Source organism: Salarias fasciatus, chromosome 18, assembly GCF_902148845.1.
Source record: "Salarias fasciatus chromosome 18, fSalaFa1.1, whole genome shotgun sequence".
In the NCBI taxonomy this organism is placed as follows: domain Eukaryota; kingdom Metazoa; phylum Chordata; class Actinopteri; order Blenniiformes; family Blenniidae; genus Salarias; species Salarias fasciatus.
In genome coordinates this window covers 12,879,961-12,897,461 of record NC_043762.1, presented here as the reverse complement: position 1 = coordinate 12,897,461, position 17,501 = coordinate 12,879,961, and the positions used below count along the sequence as shown (strand labels likewise).

The window sequence follows — 17,501 nt, the reverse complement described above, 5'->3', positions numbered from 1 at the left end:
TTTTCGGGTTGGAAAACAGGAGGAAACAGAGGGCGGCTGATAGAAAGCTGTTTCCACAGCATGCTCACATGTCAAAGTGTCAGGAGCAGGTTGATTAGCAGCCACCTTTTGTTTTTAGAGCTGTGGAGAGGGGAAAAAAAAAAGCCTACGACTCACCTCGTCCACACAATGAACAACATAAATAAACACAACCTGTCGAAACGCACTTTTAACCACTTTCACTGAGTGTCCTCATCGTTGGGAGGACTTGTCAGCTCCAGATGGTTTCTTGAAACAGACAAAAGCGCACAAAGGTTGAAGGTACAGCAGTTCCAAGAGCCCTGCCTTGGGCGTCGCCACAGATAACATAGGGGAGTTTGTCAAAATAAGATTTGCACGTGTCAAAGAAAATCAGAATAAACTCACAAAGTCTTCAATTTCTACTCAGTGTTCATTTCTTCTGAATGTCTTTTTGCCTCCTGGAAGCTGCTGGATGTAAATCAACCGAGCAGTACCAGCTGTAGCCATGGGGGGGAGCAGTGTTGAGAATAACAGTGAATCAGCATCACCGACTTCTTCTTCTTCTTCTACCTCAAAATCATGTTTCTTCTTGGGATTTAGCCATGTTGATTCAGCAGCATCCTCTGCTGGATTTACTGCCAAACTCTCCATTTCCCACTCATTGGACGTATGAAGGGTAATGACATTTACAGTGTTTAAGACAATTTCTACAATTCTAGAGCTTACAGTCAGTCTGGGGTTGAGGGATTTTTATGCATAAATGCATGTTTTTCCTGTTCATATGTAATTTCTCTACTATTTTCTTCTGTCCAAAGTTGCAGGGCGCTGAGGCCAATTTCAGCGAGGTATGGGCAATGGCAGGTACACCTGGACAGGTCACAGTTCACCACACACCGCTGCAACACACAAAATCCACAGCAAAAGGCCAGACCGATATTTGAACCTCGTCATTTACGCTATAAGGCGTACGCGCTAACCACTGCATCAGAGGTGGAACACATTGCATGGCTGTTGTCATCAATGCATGAGTGTGTGTGTGTGTGTTTGTGTAAGTGTGAATATGACTAAAGGTGAAAATCCAAATTACAAGTGAAGGCTGATTAACTTCGACCTTGAGAACTGACCTGTGCTTGTTATGTTGGCGACAGTTGATGCGAGCACCACTGTTTGGCTTCACTGCAACATCTTGGGAAGCCAGATATTGGACAGGTCTGACAGAAAAACAAAAAAATGTCTGAAGCTACTAAGTTACAAAACACATCTCAAAAAATGGATGACCCTAAATATGAAAGACACCCGTTGAACCGAATACAGGATGAGATTAGACACAGAGCGGTAGCACATTTGCTTCAACGCTTCCAGCCTGACACAGATTGGATGGCAGATTACGTGCAAACAGCAGCACTCATTGTTTCGCCTGTGAGGATGCAGAGGTCCCGTCCCCGTTTGATCTGGATGTTCAAGTTAAAGCACAATGTGTCTCCAATCCGCAGATATGTCACAAGCACAACATTTAAAAAAAAAGGAATGAATGAATCCATTCTTTGGTCTTCAAAGTTATCATTAGAGATTCATCCAGAAAACAGCGGAAACATAACATCCGTATGACAAAAAAAAATTTATGGTTTTCTTGACAGAATTTAATAAATCATAGTCGATTTGTGGATATAACATCATACTTCCGCTTTAATTTGAGGAAAAGTTGTAGCTAATAGTACTCCTTTATCTCGAATCACGTCACAAAACCACAAAAATATTTTCGTAAATCTCTTCCAAACACGGAACTAAATGACCACGTGGGCAATGAAAGATTGTAATTTATTACTTTCCTTCAGCATTGTAGAATAGTTTAGCCTTTTTAAGTATTGTTTCAGTCTGGAAACCAAAAACTGAATTAATGTAGAGTACTTTAATGTTCACAGTCATAAACACCATTAGTTGGATGATGTTCGACTTCCTGTATAATTTCAAGTTAAACACCGTCGTGTAGTATTTATGCAAAGTTTAGCTGTGTGTTAACTATGAGCCTCTATAAAATATTCTAAATTTATCCATATTGCAATATCAGTATGTGCAGTAAACATCGGGATAAACTGACTGAACAACAAATTCAAAATGGCACCATCCAAAAACTATATAAAAAATAAACAGCCTTCATTATTTCATATTTGGTTCCTGGATAAACTCATTAAAGACATGAACATTATCATAAATGTATTGTAATCGTAATACTCAACATCACCACGTATCACGTGTTTAGATGATATCATGCGATACTAATTTGCTACATGAAGAATACTTAATAAATATACATTTACTACAACATCGTCGGCATACATGGAGATATTTCTGACCAACAGTCGTTACTGATGTAACAATACGATAAAAAAGAGACCATTTAAAGGGGCTTTGATGTTTACATCGTACTGGTTTGTTTGTACATGCTTGTATAGATTATAAAAAAAAACAACCCACACAGTATCCACTTGCAGCATCTGTGCAAACTGCAGCGTTTTCTGTATTTCTTACAGTTTCGTGGGAATGGCAAAAACTGTCCTAACGCTGAAAGATGGCATTTTCAATCGTATAAACAGGGAACAGGTTTTAATTTAAACATGGTTTAATTGAATTTTTGTCCTCATAATGCATGTGTGAAAACAACAGAGTGCCAAAACTGCATTTAATATCTATTAACAACCACTTCACACACAGTGTCCACGTCCACGCATGCACACAGAGAGAGGAGCCGTTTCCACACATTATGACGAGATTATATCATCCTGCATTACAGTACTGCAGAATTAATCAAAGCTGAAGTATAATTGGTACAAAACAAACTAACTGAGTCCATCGACTTTGTAAATGCAAAGTGCTGTGACTTGATTCTGTCCCCATAAGGACTGTAGAATCATGTTATGTGTGCGCAAACTGGTTTAAGTCTCCACAGTGATGAATACACACATGCACACACACACACACACACACACACGCGCCACGCACTAAACCCCCTTCCTGAGGCTTCAGTACAAACAGTCTTTTTTGTGTCGAGCTGAAAACACACTGACATTTATCACATTTCAACATCCGGCCGACACGCCGGTAAGAACGAAGAAGCCAGATTTCACAGGCGCGCCGTGGAGACAATGCTCGGTGTCTGCAGCCTCAGTAATTAAAGGTCGGGTAACAACCAGCGAACACACCTCAGGAAACTCCCTCCCTGACGCCCATTCAAGATAATTCAACAAAAGAGGACGTTTAAACAGAAGATGCATTGGAAACGCGAGCCGGTCCGAACACATTCTCTAATGAAATTATATCAGAGTGAAGGTTAAGCCTCAATCAATCTGGATCAGTTTTTGATTCACCAAGAGAGGGAATCCAGCAAATTGACTCAAACTGGAGACATACGCTTTCAGATAATCCTCAAATAATCCACTGGCTTAAACGACTGTACTCTCTCTGCGGGCGCGATGCAGCGCAGATACAGTCATCTCCATTCAGCTGTGAAACACAGACTTATGATGACCTACATTACTGTACGGCGGGCGCCGGCTGCAGAGACCCGGAGCGAGCCTCAGACTGCGCACAGGTCTGGAAACAAAAGAGTCCCGACCTGGATGCTCAGAGCGCTGCGGGCCCGTCGGAGTGGCTGCAGATTCAGTGTTTCCTGCAGGGAGCTCCCTCTGTTTGCCCCTCTTTGATATGTGGCACAACCTGCCACCTCCAGGGGCAACGCAGACTCAAGGGGAATGTTAAACGGTGCTATCCTTTGAGATGAAACATTGGATATGAATCATTGATGGCCCCCCCCCTGCTTTCTTCTAGAACACACACCCCATTTATGATCGCTTCCAGCTACGATAACCAGGCAGCACAAATGTTATGCTCTCATTAAGAGTACCTCACATAATTAAAGGCTAATTCGGAGCAGGTTGAGGAGCCTCGTCTGCTGAAGGAAACAAAAGCTGCACAAGAGTCTGCAAAGAGAAGTGGTGCACAGAGCAAAAACCACCAAACTGACACGAAACCGCTGACTCGCTCGACAGTTTCCGTTCCTGGAAAGCAAACGACGACATAGAAAAAACTGTCACACTCTCAAAAAGGAAGGGGTTTCATAACCAGGGTCCCAAAGAAGAGAGGAAGAAACTCCAGTGATGAAAGAACCTCATCGCTCAGGTCTTGCAGACTATTCATACACAGTTATAATGTCTTAGATAAGGAGTCAAAGTTTTGCTCATAAAATACTTCCTGAAGGTTTACATACTCTCTCCAGCTACATGCAAATGCAATTATCTAATCATGCCATCAAGCATCAGCAGCTCGGTCTGTTTCTGTCTGTAGATATGGTGAAGATGAGAATGAGGAAGATGAGGATGATGAACGGTGATTTATGTGACTTTGAACCTTTGTGACTGTTGCTCTGAGAAGTTGACAAACTGCTCATCTGCTGGGACTTTCACACACAACCATCTCCAGCGAGAAAAGTGTGAAGATCTCCAGAGAGCGGCAGTGGACAGGGAAAAAACGAGGTCAGGGGAGGATAGACAGGCTGACTGGAGATGATGGAAAGACAACGGAAACTCCAAGAACCTCTGAATTCACGATAGCATCTGTGAGCGCCCTGCTGCCAGATAAGAACAGCAAGCTGAGACTACAGTTCACACAGGACCACCAGAACTGGACCACAGGAGACTGGAAAAACCTTGGACGTCTGACTGAATCTCTTTTTCTGCAGAATTTGGTTTAAACATGAAAAACTGCGTCCATCCTGCCTTGTATCAATGGTTCAGCTGCTGGAATGGTTTTTTGAAATTTTTTCTCAACGATTTGATGCAAAATGAATGGTAAAAGTGTCTGAAAGCATGGATTAGAACTGTAAACCTGAAAACTTGTGCTCAGGTGAGGTGCGTATGGTCGCCGGTCCTCGTTAGCACCGAAAGCCCAACGTGTCATTTGGAAGTGGCAGAAAGGCTCTGATGGCCGGAGCCACCCAGTCCAGTTGTGCCCGGAGGCCTAAACACATTAATTCAATAGTGAGCTGTTTGCTGACATGTGTCCGGCCTCGTGCACTCACCCACCTCCCACCACCGCCGCTGCACTTCCCAGCACAAAGCCCCAGCTGCAGGTGGACGCTTAAACTGGGATTTACTGTGTTTTTCTGGTTGAATGCATCAGAGTCTGTTATTAGAATCCGCTCTCAGTTCCCTCTGTATTGGATTATAGCAGAGGTGTTTAAAGTGGAAAGCAGGAATCAGCAGCGTGAGGGGACTACAAACTATTCCAGAGGGTAGAAATGTGGGAAAAAATGTCAGAAGGTATAAAAAGGAGAAGACAGTATTCACCCAGTTGTGTGAAAATCGGTTAAACAAAGACAGTTCAGATACATATTTTGAGGATTTCCACCAATTTTCTTAACATTTGGGGTTGAAGACCTAATAAGTGCCAAAAAAGAAGCCTCTATTTGTGTAAACAGCAATATGAGGTGAAGTTAGACTCATGTTTGAGCTTCCATGGCTTTAAAGTGGCATAAAGTTCATCTTGAGAAAAATACGACCTCCTGCCTGATTTTGTAAGAGTTGCTTCATATCTTATGAAATACGAAATAAACAACTGCAGTTCAAAATTCTCAGTTCAATCTGAAACATATGATCATGCTTTCCCTTTCCCACAATTCAAGACAACCTCATGCTGATGTCCCAACGACGCTAAAAGATTTAAACGGAAAAACTGAAAATTGAAAAACACCAGCTCTAACGTGTCTGTGCTCAGGTGAGTTCTGCACTTACACCTTTGTGCTTTGGGGGGCAGTAGTGAGCGGCTGTAGGAGTCAGTCAGTCCTCAGAGATTTCCCTTCCACTGTTCAAACTGCCAACCCCATTCTTCTTCTCTCAAATCAATAAACTCACGACACCCTCATGTGGCAACGAACGGTATTACAAGTTGTCGTTAGTTGGGAATAATTCATCTGATTGTTCTTTTCTGTCATTCTTTTAGTTGAGTAAACCCAACAGTGGGTCAACTATTTTAGACATTACAGACAAAAGTGTCAGAGAACTGAACACAGAATCTCACATAGATTACTCAAAAGTAATTACTTTGTGAGCTTCGCCATCGTTTGGCAAATTTTTAAACAATTAAGACGGTGAATGTTGAAAATCGTGTACAACTGTTATTAGACACATTTTGATATTTGTAGCATTAATTTTTTTCCATAGCCTGGCATCACCCCTTTGCAGAACTTACAGCTTCCTCTGTATTTTATAACTGCTGTGTGTGTGGAAACCACTGATTACTCAATGTGACATTGTTGAGAAGATTAATATTTTGCAATCCAAAATTGAGCAGATGGCCAGCATTGAATCAACTTAACAAGCTAAAGAAGTGCAAACGTGTTTAAAAAATGTAAAAAAAAAAAAATAAAAAAATAAAGACTTTTGGATGATACTTAAAAAGTAACTAAATATTGAGCCTTATGTGTGTGCACCACTCATTTTTGCAGGTTGTCACCTCAGCTTATTTCAGACACCTGCAGCTTGAGTTTATGAACACCAAAAGTCGACTGCATTAAATAGCGAATCCAAATGTGTGATTGGCTCTTTTCCAGTGTTTACTTATTCATTCTGACTCATAATCTCAGTGGTACTTTGCAGACCTCTGTAGTGCAACCTCTGTGTACTTCCTGACAGCTGCAGTTGCAAGTGATACGATGGCAAACATCCAAGCGCGGGTGAGGTATTTCAGAAATGAGACATATGGATTCATGTCACAAAAGGGAAACATTTCAAGCATCTCCCACAAATGTTAATGTGTAATGAGTCAATGAGCTGCGTCATGTTTGTGCACACTTGCTTTTGCATGTTGTCACTTCCTCTGAAAGCCTCCATAGTTCAGGCACTGACGGAAACATGAACTTTGTATCATGCATGCGAGTTGTTGGATGTGTTGTGAATTAATTTCGAATCCAATATGTTTTGTCAGACTGTGTTTCTCTCTGACAGCTGGAGTCACACTCACTGCACATTTGACATGTGTTAGACGTTAAAGACATGCAACACTGTCTTAAAACTCACAACTTAAGAAGCTTTGTCCTGTTTGTGCACTCTAATCTTTACAGGTCATCACTTTACGCTGAAGAAGACACAAGCTCAATGCATGCAGGTTGTTGGAATTGGCATTAGAATAGAATCCCAGAGAGGAAATTACTTTTAAAGCACGAATTGCAATGAAGTGTGAGGAAAATCCAACGTGATTAGTCAGAGTTTCCAGCCTGAGTGCTGAGATTCACACCCCGCTGCCTGCAGACCCTGCGCTCCATGACAGCTGTGTTGGCGGCCACTGGCCGCACAGTTGACAGGGCGGGTTGTGTGTGTGAGAGCGTGGGGAGGTGTGACACAGCTCCCTCTCCCTGATTGCTCGCAGAAGTTTAACAGCCAGCGCCATCATCCAATGGGAGCGGCTCACGAAGTGAGGCCGTCCATCTCGCGCGTCCGCACCGCGGTGCGTCACTGGCGCATCGAAAGGAAGATTTTAATAAAGATCTTCCACACATGTGGTTCTGGTTATTCAGCCGTAAAAAAAGACACGAGGGCGCAGCTTTTTTATCTCAGTAATTCACAAAAAAAAAAAACCCTGCAACCGCAGGAATCAAGCGGAGGACTTCTGCGCCCCTCGCGCCACACAACTGCAAAAGCGCTCAACTCGACGGATCGAGACCTACCCATCCCCCGTTATCCCGTATCCAGCTGTCAAGAGGTCCATTTAAATACTCCGTCATCCAGTCCGCGATGTTGTCCACCTGCGCCGTCATGTCCTCCTTGGACACGCACTCCACGCACACCGTGCCACCGAACTCGAAGAAGGCGATAATCCGGCCCCAGTTCACCCCGTCCCGGAACAGTTCGTCTATCACCTCGGCGAACCTCCTCTGCGCCGTGGAGGAGGTGAGGTACAGCTGCCGCGACATCTCCGTGAAGTCCGGCTGGTAGAGTCTCTCAAGTTCGTCCCCAGCCTCCCGCAGGACCCGGTGGATGGCGGCGTGCGGGTCGGACTGCTGCGGCCGCCTGCACAGGCGGGGGCTGTCGTCCTCGCTGTCGGGCCCGGCTCCGGCCGCCTCCCGGCACCGGCGGACCAGAGTCGGCTCGGGGTCAACTAGGGACCCGTTATTATCCGCGTCCTCATCCCGCGCAGCGTCCAAGCTCCACGCGTATCCGCGTTTGGAGAGTTTATGGCAGATATACTTCACTACGATATTGCGATTGCGCTCGTTTTCCATTCCGGTTCGATTTGGCACTTTCAGATGATCTCTGCGTTTTCCTAAATTAAGCGCATCGTGGGTCGGATTCGTGCGCAGTACGACGCGCTGCAGAGGTTTCTCCAAAAAAAAAACAAAAAAAAAAAAAAAAAACTGGGTTATATTCAAATGCAAAGCGATGCAGCGACTGATCCCACGCAGGAAACGAATACTTCACAAATTGTAGGAAATCTTTTGAGGGAAAACTGTCAAGAAAATAAAAAAAGAGAGAGAGAATTCAAGTAAAAATTGCAGCAGCAGTCTTCATTTCAAGAAATCCTTGCAGGGACATGAGCGACCTTCTCTTTGCATAGAAATCCAATATGCGGAAGAGGTTGTAGTAGTCTTGCTCTGTTCCTGTGCGCATCAGGCAGACGTGGACGGGAGAAGGAAACAAAAAATATGAATGGAAGCCAAAGTTGTAGCCGCGCGCACGGAGAGGCGCCTTTTAAAGACGCGGTCAACTTGTTTTTAGCGGCGTTTTTACGCACGGCCTGGCGCGGGACTGCGAGCCAGACAAGGTCGGACTGAGTCCCCTCTTCCACGGCTGCTCCTCATATCGTCCTCAGCTGCAGCTTCCCTGCCCACACAGCCGAGTGGGCCGCGCTCCGCTCGTGATGTATTCCTGACGTCAGCCACGCAAAACCATTCCTTTGGCTGAGCTCGGAGACTCCGAGAGCACGCGGAGAACTGCACCGGAGACCTCAATTGTCTCCTGATTGCATGTTTAATGCATTCTTTTATGATTTTTTTAAATGGTTTCAAGCAGGAAATAGAAACAGATATTCATCCGGCTGCGCGTGCAGGAGGGTCTTCTTCATGAGGAGCGCAGGGTCTCCTCATCCTGCTGCGGGCTTTGCGCACTGGTGGGGTCCAACCACCCCCTTGTGGATGAAGTCCCAACTTTACAACTTAGAATCTGTATTCCTTCTTCCCCTTCTCAGTCCGCTCTCTTCTATCAAACACTATTTCAAGAAGTTCTTAAATGTTGGGTGACATCCAGCCCCTTTCTATCGCTTTTTAATCAAAAAAATATGATTAATTCCATTCAATTCAGTTACAAAATGGAATACTTAAGTTTTTTTTTTTTAAAGAACTTAGTCATTTAGGGTCGCGGCCCACACTTTGGAAAACGCTGACCCAGTGTATAAAATAGAAATGAAGAAACTGCAACAAGTGTTGAAAGAGAAATAAAGCGTCAGCAAGGAACAGTTTTACTTCCAGATTTCTCACTGGAGCACGTGCAGAACATCCAGTCTTGTTCCAGTCAGGCTCTTTACACGGAGGAGCGAATCCACTTTGGTATTATCAGTGCTCCATTCACTAACTTTCAGGCACATTTAGTGCAGTTTCAGAGCAAATAATTCTAGAACTTCCAGGGAGGCCATCAGCAAGGCCCAAGTCACTGTGAGACAGATAGCGCACCTGTAGAAAAATAACATTTAAAAAGCCTTAAAGGACAAAGTCTTTCAGTTTTTCCTCACAGGTATTTATTCAGTTTATCATGTAAGAAAATAAGACAAAGAAATGTTCCACTTCTCACATTTTCTTTCGATGGCACACAAGGTGAAGGTGTTAAGTTTTTTGGCAGAAAAAAAAAACAAAAACAAGAGAAATCAAAGAGTGCGATACGACTTATGTGTTCATTAAACGAGGAGGGGGGGGGGGGTGTGGAGGTGGGGGTAGCGCAAGCGTTACACAACTGAAATATCCACTGTGTGTGTGTGTGTGTGTGTGTTTGAACATATCGTATAAGCACAAGCTTGGTTTGCATAGCTTTAACAGGTGTTGGTTGAACTCAAGCTTCTTGCCTCGGAGCTACTGGCGGCTGCCTCCAGGTAGAAGGAACGAAAGGAAGCGATGAGCGGGAAGCGTGCGAGAGCGTGACGGTGCGCCTTCAGAACCAATATCAAATGAGAACATCATCAAGCAGACTCATCCATTCTCACTCTCATGTCTTGGGTTTCAGTAAGGCTTCTTCTCGACGAGGAATGGAGCGAGCACACACACACACGCACACACACACACATACACACACACGCACACACACACGCAGACACGCACTGGAAACGGTGGGTTAAAGTCACATTGCTCCGCAGACGGGTCCATTCTCTCAGCGTTTTATTCGTCAGTAGTCTTAAGGCTCAGAACGGCTCCCCACGCTGCTCTCGCCAACTAAAGATCCACAAGACATTGTCTCGACACGTTTTGGCATTCACATATTGGTGTATTTTCAAAAAATAATCTCCCTACGCTCTGATCCACGTACATTCTCACCGACTGACCCAAGGAAGACTTGAGAGTTGGGACTCCCAACTCTCTTTTGGCCTTTATGTAAAACTCCCACCGCCGCCGCCATCGCCGTCGCCGCCCCCGCCTCCTGGACTCGAACCTGCAAGTCCGGCCGGTCGAACGGATCCGGCTGGAGGGCGGCTGACAGCAAACTCAAAGAACGCCTTCTTCCCGTCAGAGGTCTAAACAGAGGAATCCTTAAACTGGTTATCTTCCAAACAACAGAAAAATGTCAAGCGTGTGGGTCATGTGACAGATTACCGGGGTCAGCACACATCACCAGATTAAACAAAGAAAAACACTGCAGTAAAATGTGATATCATGCTCCTTTAGGCCGATGCTTCATGTTATACGGTGATTAAACTGGCTACAAAAACCGAGGACTTCCTTCTGCTATGCGAAATTTTACCTCAACTTTCAGGCAAAATGCAATTAGAATTAAAATTTTTAACCAATAAACCATCAAATTGTAACGTGACAGGACCATAGTTTGGTTTAAACTGTCAAAGTTTCTCAATATAACATGAAAACACTCACAGTAAGATTAAACTTCACGAGAACGTCCTCATATTATACGATGATGCATTTTACAAAACCTTCCTAATTATCGTTCATTCACACGTAAAACGACTTATTACCAAACATCTCCATATAACATGAAACCTGTCATCACATGAGACACTCTCACTCTTCTATATGTCACATTTTTAAGATGCCGACATGTAATAATGAACTTCTGGACCTCTTCAGCTTCTGTAAACGAACTACTGTCGGGAAATTTTGAGTCAAAGAAAATCTAAGATAAACTTTCAGTCTAATGTGTAAAAGCAGTCTGCTGGTTTTGTTTCTTTGTTTTTTTTTTAACTTTAATGGCTTTAACTCACATTAACTTCCCTCTTCTCAGTGAAATCAGCTGGAATGATGAGAACAAATGATTTGGTGCTTTCATTATCGAGATAATTAAAAAAAAAAAAACAGGATAAACTGAATGGCTTTTCTCTCCTCAGGCTCAGTCACAGCAAACAAACACATTCACGCACAAACCCTCTCCAACACTGCAAGTAAAACTTCGCAATATTTAGACTTTGTTGAACTTAACTTTAGTAAAAAAACAAAAAAAAAACAAAAAAACAAAAAACAAAAAAAAAGTCACGGATATAAGACACGCTCTGCTGCTTGTATCACACAGTAGTTTAAACATGGAGCACAAAAACACAGCTTGAAAAGAAGGCTGGGGGGGGGGGGGGGGGGGGGGTGTGCTTTGCCTGCAAAGACTCGTGGTACCAGGTAGGTGGGGGGGTGGGGGGGAGTCGTTCAGTGTAAAACTGGAACGAGGTGGAGGAAGCTTGGTGGAACATACGACAGGTGAGAGTTACCGTCCTGTTTGAGAGCACAGCCCCCGGTGGAAGGGGGGGGGGGTCTCCAAGCCGGTCGAACAGGCTGCTTTTTTTCTGTGCAAATCTGTTTTGTGAGTGTTTTTCTTTTTTTGTTTTTCCCCCGGAGCCCTCCTGTGTGAAAAAAAGCCGGGCTGCTGGGTGTTTGGTCTGCCCTCATCGCATCGCCCACCCAACACAAGCACACGGTAAGAACCAAAGTCACTGGAATGCTTTGAGAGGACCGGGGAACTGGAACGGAGGAGTTACGCCACAGGTGAACATCTGCTACTTTCTCCCCTCCTGTCTGAGAAGCTCATTTTTTTGGTTTCTGGGTTGTTGTTGTTTTGTTTTTTTTTTAATCTCCCACCTACGGTTGTGCACTTGTACAGCTGGATGAAGGGGCTGGGTGGAGGGGGGGGGGGGGGGGGGGGTGCAGGGGGAGGAGCTAAGGCTGCCGTTTTACTCCCTCTTGTCGGCCGCTTTGGACTGCTCCCTCTGGATCATGCAGCGGCGCACGATGCTGTCGAAGCTGCCCAGGTAGAAGAGGGCGATGGTGCGGAACAGCCCCATCGTGACGATCTGCACAGAGACACCAAGACGAGACGAGACGGAGTCCTCCGGCGACCGATCAACCGACTTATTTACCAAAACACCCAACTTTCCCCGAAGCGTTGTTTACCTGCTGCAGGCCTTCTGTGATGGAGGTGACGGGTGACATCCCACAGGTGAGGGCGGACAGCATGTAGCCGTCTGGACCCACCGAGCTGTTGAAATTCCCCTGCTGCAAAAAAACCCCCCAACAAAACAGGAGATGAATCTGAATCTTTTCCATCTTGTCTTTGGTTTAATGCATCATTCATTTCCTGATTTGTAACAAAACGAGGCTAAATGTTCTGCGTTTATTGTGTAGTTTCAGCCACACGAAGGACTGCTGCTGTAGATCGTTTTCTTTCTGATAACTACTAAAAATATAGGAAACAATAGCTTGCTTATATATGCTGTTTTTATTCCTTAAAACAAGTATTCATATTAATATCTCGATGTAGCTAAAAGCTACAGAAACCAAATATGCCTGAACAGATTCCTTTACAGGAGGCGGGCGGAGCTTCGTTCTTACCACGGCGTCTCTCACAACGATTTTGGCCACTTGCTCCGGCTGACAAACTCCAGATGTTTCAGAGATTAACCGGGTTTCCAGCGGCTGATGGAGAGAATGAAGACAAGGAAAAATACAGGATGTCTTCGCTAAGAATGTTTCTGTGTTAGTGACACGCAGACACTGTTTACCTTTGTCTTGTTTTCCTCGGCCAGGCCCGGAGTGTCGGTGTCCGGCGGGTACGCCACCGTCACGTAGATGTTGTATGGCTTTATCTGTGGGAGGAGGACAGCGTTCACTCCCCGCTGCTGAACCGGGCTTCGTGTGTGTGAGGAGGGGAAAAGGCGGCGGCACCGACCTCCATCTGCAGCGACTCTGCTAACCCGCGCAGAGCGAACTTGGACGGCGAGTAGGCGGTGTAGCCGAACAGGCCGATCTGGCCCGCCTGCGACGACACGAACATGATGCGGCCCATCCTCCGCTCCTTCATGGTGGTGATGACGGCTCGCGTCGGGTAAACGCTGCCCAGGTAGTTCACCTCCATCAGTTTCTGTGGGGAATGACGGTAACGTGAGGATTAAAGTTTTCTGCATTAAATGGGCAGAAAAAGTTCTCATGTAGACACAGTTATTTCCTGATTGATGTTATGAACTCATATTCCACACTGCAGCGTCTTGTATTTCTACCCGCCCAAATCTGAACAAGCATCAGTTGATGCAAAACACTCCTGCCACATTTCATCAACTAAACAAATCATTCTAATTTTAGCTTCACGAGCAGCAGAACATTTCAGAACCCGTTTTCGGATTTTAGGAATAAAGCTGTCCTCCGACAGGTCTGCCCCTCATGACATGAAGCAGATTAAAAACCAGTGAAAACTGACCTTTAATCCAACAATATTGTGTGAAACAGAGCCGCATGTATTATAAAGCCAACAGGAAGTTAAAAAAACAACAACATTCGGGTAGATGATTCTAACGTCTTTGTGCTTATTTACAGAAATAAATGTAAACGTGGATGGAAACGATTAACTGAATATGTGTATTGTGCTTCTTTATATCCAAATATATCTGCAAAATGCATGATTATGATGATGATTCTGTTTCTGATGTACTTCCATGTTGCTGCAGATTCTCAGCCTGGAGGCAGTTTAGGATCATGGCTGAATAATAATCATGAACATGAGCTTCAGTCACTTCTTAAATTTCACTCGGTGAATGTTGGAGCGAGTGTGCAGGCTGTTAAATGTTCCCTCGGCGGAAATCGGATATGAAAACTTCATTATCCACAACGTGGAAACATTTGGTTTCCTCATTAAACATGCAATTAAAAAAATTCTAAAAAAAAGACAACACAAACACAAATACTGTGCAATGAAGAGCAATCTGCTCTCAGTTGGCTTCTCTAACGCCCGGATTAGACACCACTGGACGAAAAGGTAAAGTCATGAACCGTTCCCCATGGAGGACTCACTTTAAATCGATCCACTTCCACCTCCTCGAACTTCCCGGACATGGACGTCCCGGCGCAGTTCACCAGCATGTCGACCGGACCCAGCTTCTCCTGAGCCTGGTGGGCAACAAGACGACCTCCGTGTCCATTAAAGATGGATTAATAAAGCCACCGGAGAAGTTCCGCTGCAGCGGAACAAGCCATTTTACCTGCTTGATCACGCTTTCCACTTGACTGTAATCGCTGGAAACATCCACCGATATGCAGAGCACCACCTGATCGAACAGACGGATGCTGAAAACACTTGCAAACAGTTTCAGAGCATCTTCTTCCAACTAACAGAGAAAACAGTGATTCCAACCTGTTTGTCATTTATGGCACATTTTTCCACTTCTTTCTTTGCTTGGAGCAACTTTTCCTGAGCGGGCAGACAGAGAGAGGACAGAGTTAGCAAACTGAACTCTTTCATGTTGGTGGAATAAAGAGAAAAGGAGAGTGAGGATGAGGACGAGGACGAGGAGGAGCTGCTCACCTCGTTTCGAGCCACCAGTGTGATGAAGGCTCCCTGCCGGTAGCACTCGATGGCGATGCACTTCCCGATGCCGCTGGAGCCCCCCGTCACCTGGAATCAAACACTCAACACTGAGCCGGATTTTCAGATTTCAATCACATTTTAATTCCAATATAAGCTGCAATCAACCCTTTGTTTGAGCAGGAAAAAATATTTCTTTTTCTCTTCATTAATCATGTCTTGTAAGCGACAAAAACAAATTGTGAAAAACAGACAAAGTGTTCTGAGATGCATTCATCAGGTGGAAAAAAATATGAAAATAACGGAAGAGACAGGAAAACAATATTAAAGGTAGTAGAGCAAGTTTTCCTGATTACGCTTTAGATGAAAGGGTGAGATGTTGTAAACTTAAAGAGGAAATGATTGAACTCTGCTCTGAACTGATTGACCGGTGTGAATAAAGAGTCTACAGAGCTTTAAATAGCAGCAGGTAAACACAGATCTGAACACAAATCACTTCTTTCCTCCATGTTTCTTCACAGTTCTGGGCGGGGATTTACCCTTCTATGGACTGCTGCTGCTTTGGATTGAAGCTTGAAATAAAGTCAAACTTTAACCTTTTAGCTCAACTCTGCGCGTGTGTGTGTACGTGCGAGTGTGAGTGTTTTTGATGCTCTGCCTTGTTACTTTAACCCTCAGTTTACAGCGTGCACTCTGCAGTTATTTTGAGCACAATATGAATACAACTAAAATGTGTTGAATTTATTAGCAAACTAAAATTGTAGAAACTGTTTTAGAGCCACAATACAACTGCAGAGAAAAGTTGACCACAAAATAAAGCAGGTCAGTTTAAGGAAAATTTTCAACATCTCGTAGGAACAGTTCAGAAGTGACGACATCTGGAAGTTTTTCAGCATTGTAAAGCGTCTCAGGAAATAAACAACACACAGGTATAAAAATGCTCCACGCTTCTTGTTGTATCCAGTCACGTTTCTTCTCCAAAACATCAGGCCAATCCAAGCAGGTTCGTCACGAGGATTTGGAGAAGTCTCGTGGCGGTAAGTGGTTTTATCGTGCGTGAGATGTGGAGCACCTGAGCCCTGCCAGCTCTCCACGGCTTCCTGTGAGGCCAGCGGGCTTTACAGTGCCTGCACCTCCTCATCCTGTCCAACACCACAAAACATCCACACACTCTCCCATCAATACATCAACATCTTTTCTGACAGTAAATGATCTCCGAATGCAAATACAAACAACATACATTTTAAAGTTTTGCTTTTATAATTCATATTATAAATGAATACATTTTATTTTACATCAAATATTAAGCATTCCATTATTACATGCACTCTTTTGAGCATAAGTTGGTCTCTATTTCCCATGTATAATGCCAATGTTCTAATTATGTGTAAATGCATATCCACATGTCATACATCATAGTCTCCTACATGAGATTTATGAATGAATGAAGCTAAATATATTGCATACTTCAGTTCAATCATCAATAACTAAAGCCTGCGATAATTGTTTTAAACGATGAACCGACTATCAAAGCAGTGATCGATTAACAAATGCAGAATTATACATTGTCAGTTTTATAAATATGTAAATTCATAGAAAAATATAGATTAAGGTGACTTGTTGGATGATCAAGTCCTCTCAGATGTATTATCAGCCGGATTATAGATCATCTGTGTTATAAAGTGACTTGTTGGGTGTTCACGTCCTGTCAGCTGCTTTCCAGATTAGCCGGATTATGAAGTGTGTGACTTGTTGGCTCAGCTGGAGCTGAAGACCCGCCCGCTAACGCCACAGCTGCACTCACCACGACGTGGGCCCCGTTCAGTTTCAGAGGTTTGGGACTTATTAGGGGAGATATCATGTACAACAGCAGCACGAAGACGACGATGAAGGCGGCGACCACCAGCAGCATGATGAAGGGCAGGAGGAGCCACCAGGAGTTGACGAAGAGCCAATCTGTGATCGCGGAGCCGAAGCTTTCTTCAGAGGACATGGGGGAAACCTGGCAGTCGTTAGCCTGTTTGCTAACTAGCAGGCCAGCTTCTGGGGTCCGATAACGGAGCTGCGAGGCAGGGGGCGGTGGCGGCGGAGCGCAGGGCTCGCAGGAGGAGGAGTCGATCCGGGGAGCTGGCAGCGGGTCGGAGACGTGTACCGGGCCGCGGTGGACCTTGGCTTCCCCCCGTGACAAAGCGCAGTCTGCATAAACCAAAACAAATTGAACTGTGCACTGTAAACGGACGGCTCGACGGTCGTGCCTGGTAGTTGTAGTTTTCTAACCGAACGCTACCCTCTTGAAGTGCCGAAGAGTGTAGGCTTAAATCAACTACATTTCCCAGAATGCAACGCACCAGTGTCCCATTGGTCGAATCCTTTTTAGTTTGGTTCACACCCAGAAGCGGAAGACAACACACCTCTGTACACTTTGCATTAAATGTTTTTGTACTTTTTTGTTGTTGTTGATCA

At 44.5% G+C, this 17,501-nt stretch overlaps 2 protein-coding genes across 2 annotated transcripts in view; both read right to left on the bottom strand.

Annotated features, from left to right (window-relative positions):
• bcl2b (BCL2 apoptosis regulator b) overlaps positions 1–8,996 on the bottom strand; it is a 37,080-nt gene extending 28,084 nt beyond the window's left edge. The window contains exon 1 of the mRNA XM_030114719.1: positions 7,718–8,996. Coding sequence (XP_029970579.1) covers positions 7,718–8,272 — 555 coding nt within the window. The 5' untranslated portion in view covers positions 8,273–8,996. The remainder of the gene's footprint in view (positions 1–7,717) is intronic.
• A 767-nt stretch (positions 8,997–9,763) lies between these two features.
• On the bottom strand, positions 9,764–17,272 carry kdsr (3-ketodihydrosphingosine reductase). The gene is made up of 10 exons (XM_030115677.1): positions 16,843–17,272; positions 15,039–15,128; positions 14,868–14,924; positions 14,716–14,781; positions 14,528–14,623; positions 13,413–13,604; positions 13,246–13,329; positions 13,076–13,159; positions 12,638–12,739; positions 9,764–12,537 (listed from the first exon to the last, which is right to left on the bottom strand). The coding sequence occupies exons 1-10, from the start codon at positions 17,029–17,031 to the stop codon at positions 12,418–12,420; spliced, it is 1,080 nt and encodes a 359-aa protein (XP_029971537.1). The 5' UTR covers positions 17,032–17,272; the 3' UTR covers positions 9,764–12,417.
• Positions 17,273–17,501: the final 229 nt, after the last annotated feature.

Coding starts and splice junctions, on each gene's coding strand:
- kdsr (XM_030115677.1), bottom strand. CDS start 17,031: ATGTCCTCTGAAGAAAGCTTCGGCTCCGCGATCACAGATTGGCTCTTC. Junction 14,925..15,038: donor CACTGGTGGCTCGAAACGAG/GTGAGCAGCTCC, acceptor CTGCCCGCTCAG/GAAAAGTTGCTCCAAGCAAA. Junction 12,740..13,075: donor TCGTTGTGAGAGACGCCGTG/GTAAGAACGAAG, acceptor GTTTTTTTGCAG/CAGGGGAATTTCAACAGCTC.